Source organism: Notolabrus celidotus, chromosome 7, assembly GCF_009762535.1.
Source record: "Notolabrus celidotus isolate fNotCel1 chromosome 7, fNotCel1.pri, whole genome shotgun sequence".
In the NCBI taxonomy this organism is placed as follows: domain Eukaryota; kingdom Metazoa; phylum Chordata; class Actinopteri; order Labriformes; family Labridae; genus Notolabrus; species Notolabrus celidotus.
Genome location: NC_048278.1, coordinates 27,570,068 through 27,579,085, shown reverse-complemented (window position 1 = coordinate 27,579,085; position 9,018 = coordinate 27,570,068). Strand labels below are relative to the sequence as shown.

Below are 9,018 nucleotides of genomic sequence, written 5' to 3'. Positions count from 1 at the left end.
CTGCAGCTGGTCTATGGCTTGTGACAGATCCTACAGCTCACTGAGTGTGTGTGCGTTTGTTTGTGTGTGTGCTAATTTGCAGCATACATAAGTTTGTGTGTGTGTGTGTGTGTGTGTGTGTGTCTGAGTGTGTGTCTGTCTGTGTTCTCCTCTCTGCTCCCCTCTCCTGTCCCACTTCAGCCCAGATTAGAGCGTCCGTCTCCCGAGGGAGACAAAAATATAAAAATAAAGCTTTATACCAGAACACAGATCTAAACACACACGCACATATATACACGTATTGCACACACTCACACACATACACGCACACACACACACACACAGGCACACACTTGCGCTAAGGGTGTTCTATGACAGGCTACAGAGAGGGGCAGAGAGCCCTTTTTTTCTAGCACAACCCCAAAAGAGCCCTTTAGTGTGAATTGTCAAAACATGCTCAGATAGATAGATAGATAGATAGATAGATAGATAGATAGATAGATAGATAGATAGATAGATAGATAGATAGATAGATAGATAGATAGATAGATAGATAGATAGATAGATAGAAGTTTTAGTACACAACTTTAAAGCCATCTATAAAAACAACTTTTTGTTTGTCTGGTCTTACAGTCTCTTGGGCTTTGGTTTGATTTTCTCCTGTGCAACCTTTTTTTTGGTTATAAAGAACTAACAGAATCACCTCACATGTACAGTTTCACAACTTATCTTTTTTACAAGTTTGAGTCTACAGCTATGCCATCAGCTCTGTTAAACTGTACTGCTAACATGCTAACAATAATAATGCTGATATTTAGCAGGTATCTTTATTAAACTGCTATCCTCTCCAGTTTTGTGTACTAGCATGCTAACATGAACTAAGAAGAACAAAGACAACCAGAACAAGGTACGACTGAAGTGGCTGGGGAAATCATGCATTCAGAAGGTTCCTGGTCATAGAACAAAACATTCAACAAACAATAAACATGAACTCATAATGGCAACGGATATTCATTTATGGGATCACTAGGCTAGCATCAAATTTCATGGTAGTGAATCTGACAGGTTTTTGAGATATTTAACTGAAAATGACACTCTCACGATGTTGCAGGAAAAAACAGAGGATTACCTATGTGTTAGGGTTCATCCTCTGATGATCATGAGTGTTTCCATAAAATTTTACAGCAATCACGGAAACAGTTATAGTGACATTTGACCAATATCCACAAATGGCCAAATAAGGCGTTTTTCGACCGCAGGAACTTTACCCCGAAACTAGGGACTTTACCCCTGAACTACGCGCGTTTTGACCAGAGGAACCAGGGTCTAAATTTAGTTCAGGGGTAGATAATATCCACCCTGAAAAGCCCCTGCTTGGGGGGTAGTACTTTTCAAAAGTCCTGGGACTTTCAGTTGAACGTTATGGTGTTTGTGGAGTTTACACAGTTGTTGAAACACAGAGGGAGTTCCTGGGAATGCATACTGGTTTTTTATTAAGTTTCCAAAATATTATTTAATATAATTTTTTTCTCTCCATACGTCACCGGCCTGATTTGCGCAATCCACCCGGGACTTCAGCCCGCGGTCGAAACGCAGACAACAATGAGGGCACAGGAAGCTTTTAGTTCCGGGGAAAGTAGTTCATGGGGCTAAAAGACCCGGAACTCTTGGTCGAAATGCACCTATACTAGCCAAAGTGTGATGCTAAGGGGAAATGAAGCAGGTATTTTGATTTAATCCTCTGGGCACCATGAATATCATGTAAAATTTCATGGTTATTCATGATATTGAGGTTGTGTCATTTTTAAGAATGATTTCCCCAAAAGTACAGCTTTAGAATTAAATGTTAAAGCAGCATTAGCCTTGTGTTAGGCAGCAGCTTCTGGTGTTAATTATGACCAGAATAACAGAGGACGTTGTGTGATGTAGTATGCAGTGTTATAGTCCCCGAGAGTTGGTCTTGGTCTCGAGGCCGCTTATTTCAGGTCTCGAGACCAGTCTCGGAATTGAAAGCATTCTTACTCGGTCTTGTCTCGGTTTCAGACTGGTCAGACTCCGTATTTTATATCAAGACTGGTCAAGACTACCCCTGATGCATTCTGTGTCCCTGTCATTGATGTGATAAGAGAAAAAAAACGAAACTTAAGGAGTCAAAAGAAAGGCAACAAAGACAAAACCAAAGCTTGTTGTCACTGTCAATTGTATTCAAAGCAAACTTCAATAAAATAAACAGAAGTCTTTTATTTTGTTAATTCTCATGATGATTTTTCCTTGATGGTCTTATGTCTTGGTCTTGTCTCGGTCTTGCCCTGCCTTGGTCTTGGTCTTGACTCAGTCTCGATCCCTAAATGTCTTGGTTTTGTCTTGGTCTCGGTGCACTCTGGTCTCAGACATGCCTTGGTCTCCGTTAATGTGGTCTTGACTACAACACAAGTAGTATGAAGAGCAAGAAACTCAATATGGGTAATTCAGGACTTTCACCCAGATCACTGAGTTCTTCTCCCGTGTAAAACTGCGAGACAATACTGACGCCTTTTTACTTTCATGCGTGGCTTTACCAGTAAATGAAACTTTTTTCTAAGTTCTCAAAGCTTTGCCAAGTAGTTTCGTGTCTATAACTTTGTTTAAACTATTCAACAACTTAAACTAGGGGTTTTTCACGTATGCCCATTGCTTGATCTTCTCTGTCATTCACTTTTTTTCCAATATGTAGTCTTCAACAGGCTTTGTGGTACGTTAATCTAGCAGCTAGAATTCTTAGCTTTCCATACAGACTGAAGACAAGAGATAAGGCTTGCCAGGCTCTGTCTGAAGGTAAGAAAGTCTACCTCAGGTCAGTCCCGTATATTGACTATTAACTCTTGTAAATACAGCAGACTGCACTCTACAGATCCTAGATCAGATAAAACAGCAGTGTGCCTATATGTGTGATCATGTATACAGCGCAAATGCACAAAGTCCTGCAAAAAAGTGTGGAGAGGATTTTCTCTCTGATGGCCATTAAATTATCAGACTCAAGGAACAGATGCAGCACAGAGCCGATCAAAAATGAGCTTCAAATATCTGTAAACTGTGACTTGTCATGTAAGGACTTCTCTCTTGCTGTGCAAAAGGACAAATGACTGCTTGAGTCAGTCAAGAGCAGCAAAAAGCATCCATGGAAAAAGTACATTTGGTGAGTCATACTCCTCTTTTGCATTTAATGTTTCTTTTGCCTGTTTTTGGACGTAAAGAGCCAAATTGTGGTTTCTTTGAGGTTTATTCATATGAGGTTACATAATGATACAGTAAGGATTAAAGGGAATATACACACTTTCTGCATTTCCAGTTGAATCAGAATATGAATATACACTAAATTCACAAATCATGCTCACACCACCATCGCACCGTGCATCTGTCCCTTATTTAGTGGTGAGAAAGTTGGCAACACTAGTCCACCTTGTAAGGCCAAGCTCTGCCCAGAGGACTTTTAAAAATTCTACCCAATAAAAAAAAGGTTGCATCCTACAGATTAGGAAAAACTTCACGGGTATTCTTCTCTAATCTCAAACATGTACAAGTTAAAGGATGTTTAAAACATTGTACATCACTCACTGCAGGATATTGTCAGAAGGCAACCTATCACCTCATGTGATGTGGTCTCCCCGGGGTGTACATGTCATTGAATATGAGATGATCTATGAATGCAGACTGAGGGTGAGATTACCTGTTTTCTGTCGTCAGAAGCATGCTAGTTTGCGTCAGCCACAGGGCAAGAGTGTTGCTCAGAAACTTCAGCTGCTCCGTCACACCGTAGACTTCTCTTTTGTTGGCTGTTGCGGCTCTGCTCTGAAAGTACTGACAGAAGCATCAAAAATAAAATCCTGAATATTAAATGCATTTGACATTAATAAGGCTGCCCTAATGAGAAACAAGCTGTTCAAGACTAGATCGGTGAAGTGTCACATTGCCAGATAATCTGCACTGAACCAGATGTCCCTAGATTTCAGCTCTGATTGTTAAGAAGGGTGAGTAAGGAATAATTTGCTCTGTATTCAGAGTCCTGCGTTACGGCTCAGTGATAATTTATCATGTTTGTCTAAACTGTGAAGCTAAAGAAAGAGCAATTTGTGGTGCATTTGCAAAGCTAAACTGTCTTTAACTTTATTTATACCTTAGGCTTTAAGGTGGTATTGATCCACTCTAAATCCCAGAGAGAAAGCAGTGTAATTATCAGCATGTTTACCAAATGTGTTCTCTAAAGCACCCCTAACTATGACTTTATAAATGGATCTGTAAAGCGTTAAAGATGCTGAGTTACAGGGTAAAAAGACAGATGGACAGACAGCCAGTGAGGTTGATAGAAAGACATATAGATAGATAAATAGACAAACAAATAGAAATATATAAATCAACAAGACCCAGACAAGTAGAAAAATGTAACCTTTACTTATTTACAGATTGTACAGAGGTACTGAGTGACAAGGTATTATTTACAACACAACTAGTAGCTTAGAAACCCCTGAACTTATACACAAGTGAGATACACAGCAGGAGACCCACAGGACTACACACCAACCAACCCACTCCCTCCACCCAGAACTGTGTTTAACATGTGCACACCTGGGCCACACTCAGCCTGAGAACATTTCACACGTGTTCCTCGACAGCGGCCGGCATTGTGCAGGAGCCAGCTGGGTGCCATATCAATGACATCATACACCAGGGGTTGAGGATTTTTAAGCATTCAGGGCTCGAGTCACTAACCGAGTTGGAGGGGCTACGTTGGTGCATGTAGCCCTGGAGGTCAACTCAGGGAGAACTCAGGTGTTGCAGCAAAATAGGTACCACCAGAAACACAAGCACGTCATGCAAGTTAAAAAAATCAGAGAAATCAAACAAAAGGTCGGTGTAAAAATCTGTGATGGTGGACAGAACCAAACTCATTCTTCACGCTCTCGTAACCACGGCAGAACAGACGCAACATGTGTGTGTGCATGTGTGTGTGAGTGTGTGTAACTGTATTTGTGTTTTATGAGTAAGAGCCGGGTCAAATGTTATGTGTGGGACGAAGGGAAGAGAGAACAGACACACACACACACATGCACACAAACACACCACAAACAAGCTCTCGATACAGAAATCATCCTCTGTCTTATATAAATGCCTGCCTGGTGTAAAACACACACACACACACACACACACACAAACACACTCACTCGCTCGCTCTCAGAGGTGAAACAGCACAGACTCGTAGTGGAAGAGAACGATGTGGGTGGGAGGGGGTTTGTTTAAACCACACAGGCTGGACAATCATTATTCATTGAATGTGATCCAGCTATGTGTTGCTAGTTAACTGGTTAGCTGACCGTTAACTGTCGACTAGTCTCTTTCACCAGCAGTGAGGACTTTACAGTGAGGTCCCAACCAAACTACACACCAGAGGAGAGAAGAGGAGAAAAATAAAACCACAAGAATCTAAAACATGCCAGTCTTTTTTCCTTAAAGAAGCAGAATAAAAAGCCACGTTGTTATTGAAATGAACTCAACACTTAATACCATTCAAATCAAACAAATGAAATCAGTTTCTAACATTTAAAACAAAGATTTCTCTGTACAGAAGTATAATATTGCAACCTGATAATTGTGCATATAACTCACACACCAAACCAAAAGAGGGGCAGTGTTCACCGTTCAAAGGTGCATTTTTTTTTACTTCAAACTGTCTCGCATTCTTTGCAGCCAATATATATAAAATAAATGTCTGTGCGCGCTTGTGTGTGTGAGAGAGAGAGAATAAAGAGAAAGAGAATAGAGACAGACGCTCAGCTAATGGGATATCAAGTCCTTTTTCCATCAAAATCCTTGTGCTTGAAAATCAATGCCCTTACTCAGTAGATTATGGATTTCTAGCACACTCATACACACATTGCCGGCCCGTTGAGTGTATGTGTGTGTGTGTGTGTGTGTGAGTGTGTGTTTGAGTGTATGTGTGTGTGTGTGTGTGTGTGTGTGTGTATGAGTGAGTGTTGCCTCTGTAATAACGAGTCACTTTGCAAACTCTCTGCTGTGCCACGTGACTCTCGCAGCTGAAACACAGCGCCGTGTTCTTGCCAGACACAAGAGAGCCACACAAGTAGCAGCTACTCTGACGCCCGTCCAGGAGTTTTAATTTGATGAGTAAATTTGCAAAAAGTGACGCACACAGCCTCTAAATTCACTACGGAAACATTAAGACGGGCCTTTTTGTTCTACATCAAAAGTTCCTAGAAAAAAGTACTGTATCCTACGAGAGAGCCGGTGTTGAATTTGATGAGTTCTTACGACTACTGATATTAAGAGATTTCCAAAGACATGTTGAGATTTTAAAACACCACGACTGAACTTTTATTCTTCTGATACTCAATCTATGCAATAGAAGGAAGCAGGGAAAGAGCAAAAAGGACAAAGGAGCAATTAAGTGAGTAAACAAAAGCTGATGAAGGAAGAAGGAAAGGCTCTAAAAGGAGGGATGAGCACAGTAAATGTTATCAAAAAGAAGAGAGAAGATTAAGAGTTTCTGTTGTGTATACTGTATGAAGTTTGTACCCATTATCTAACACTGTAAAACTTCTGACCTCACAATGGAGAATAACTGAGCTGTGCCCTAAAACCCAATGTCAAAGAGAAAAAAGAGAAAAAGAAAACATCTATCCAGCGAATGATCGAGAATATTCATATTTTCAGTATAAAAGTGTTTTTGGTCAAACGTTTGTGTTAGGTGGCAGGGTATAAAATCTACAAAGTGCACAAAGAGGAAGCTATCTCGTAGCTTCGACACACACACACACCCACCCTAAACTAATATCCTATACTACTGCGTATGTGTGTGTATGTGCATATAGGTGTGTTTGTGTGTGTGCATATATGACCCTGTATAGGAGTTTAACTGTAACACAGGGCAGTAGGAAGCATGCAGTATGACCTGAAGGCTAGCTAAGAGAGGAAGCAAGGATGCTATACTGTATGTCTTTAGATCTAGAAACACCAGAACACACACTCTCTTCCTGATACCGGCGGCCATGTTTGGTCCACTTTTTGGAATGTTCAATTATCTGACATCAACAATAAGAAACAGTCGCTAGTTTCTCTTCGCCTAACTCCCCCCTTAAAATCAGACACAGTGTGCGTGTGTGTGTTCCAGTGTTTGTACATCTGCGGGCAGGAGCTGAAACACTTTTCAGACCCCGGGTCCAGACCAGCTGCCCGCCTTCCAGTCTGGATTATTACAAAGAGTTTCCATTCATTCAGGACAACTCTAGTGTCGTTTACTACTCTTTAAGCCATGCTGGCAGTGCAGTTTGGAGGCTCAGACAACATACGGGTTGACTGCAGAAATCATAGTGCAACAGGAGAGTCCTGGAGAGGGGCGTGTGTTTTAAGGTGAAGTACGTGTGTGTGTGGGTGTGTAATCTCAGAAAAGAAGGGGGTTCTCTGTGTCCCCTTCGTTTCCAAGAGGCTGGTGAGAGGGCAGGACAAGTCGGCTCGTCTTCCAAACACACTTCTTGTATCCTCCCTCCAATCCCACTGTTGGTGCAAAGACTCCAATCTACAGTGTCCCTTTTGATCCCATCAGGTATTCTATCTGTCATGTCAGACGTATTGTCAGTTTGTGCCTCTTTGCCCGCAGCTTGAGGCTAGAACACACACTGACACGCACACACACTCTTGATCCAGGATTGTGCCTCCAGGTGTCCCCGTGGCCCCGCCCTGCCCCACAGAAGGAGAGATAAAGAAAACAAAGATTTATGTACTCAGCATCTTAACCTTTAAGTCTGGAGCACACCTTCTCGACTTTCACCTGTGTGTGTGTCTGTGTGTGTGTGTTTCTGCGTATGTGCTTAGAATCAGAGCTGCCTGGTCCGGTCACACACACCTCTGTCTCGCATGCGTGTGTGTTAGTGTGTTTCGGTGAGAGAGATTGTATCGTGTGTGACTCTCAGACGTCAGATTCGATGCTTGGCATGCGGCGGTAAAGTCGTGGCCGGTTGCCGCCAGCACTTGAGGCTCGCGGTGCTGTCACATAGCTCATTGGCTGAGAGGCAGCTGGTGGGATCATGTAGGCCACCACAGGGGGCTCCTGCTGAGGGTAGAACACCTGTTGGTCGACAAGGCCGCCATGCTGGCTGTTGTGGTGGCTTCCATGGTTACCGAGGGTAAGCGACAGCGGCATTCGCTGCTTATAGAGCTCGTGGGCGGAATTTCTCTGTGGCATGCGTGTGACAGCCTGGGGGGCGGGCTCTCGTTGTGTCGTGCCAGGGGCTGACTGAAGGAAAGGGTTGTGCGAGGGGCGATCGGGGAACAGGCTCTTTGAGCGCCTCGGGAGGGGCAACGGGGTGTCCAGGCTGTGGTGGTGTGAAGGTGACGGAGAAGGGGGGCTGCGGCTGCTGAACGGACGATCAGAGCGCATTGTGAGCACGTTCGCATAAGCACCCTCGTCCAGGGTCATCTCCCGATCTCGATCCCTGTCAGGCAGGCTGAGGCCCCGTAGGTGTGTGTGCGACAGCGGCTGCCGCTCGGGAACACCGTCTGGAAGCACGTTCTCGTAGGAGTGCTGACGACTCAGCTGGAGGTGCGAGGCTGAAGTCGGGGTGGGGAGAGGAGATGGGGAGGATGGGGAGGGCTCGAAGTGGCTGACCAGCCCGTCTCCCTCTCCCACCATGCCCAGCTCGCTCTGGGGTAGGTAGTGTGTAAACATGTCCCCACTGTGTGGGTGAGTGAGCGCGTGGGAGTAGTGTGAATGCAGGTGATCTTCACTGATGTCATACAGATTCCCCAGGTGGGCGCAGGCGTCACAGCGAGCCGTTGGCGAGCGGACGGTGTAAAGGCCGGAGTAACTGCTCAGCTTTGTCAGGCAGGAGCGACAGTGGCTGGGCCGGACCTGTGTCCCTTGTGCTGGGCTGGGAGCATCAAATGATCCCCCGGCTTTCTCCTTCACACTGAGAGAGAGAAGGAGAGAGCGAGAGAGATTATACATGAAAAACTATAAAAGGTTCTAATAATATGTTTGTGTAACTCTGT

The 9,018-nt window shown here is 43.8% G+C and overlaps 1 protein-coding gene across 1 annotated transcript in view; it reads right to left on the bottom strand.

Annotated features, from left to right (window-relative positions):
- Positions 1 to 4,384: 4,384 nt before the first annotated feature.
- grin2ab (glutamate receptor, ionotropic, N-methyl D-aspartate 2A, b) overlaps positions 4,385 to 9,018 on the bottom strand; it is a 148,888-nt gene continuing 144,254 nt past the window's right edge. The window contains exon 25 of the mRNA XM_034686835.1: positions 4,385 to 8,936. Within this exon, the coding sequence (XP_034542726.1) occupies positions 7,937 to 8,936 (1,000 nt within the window). The 3' untranslated portion in view covers positions 4,385 to 7,936. The remainder of the gene's footprint in view (positions 8,937 to 9,018) is intronic.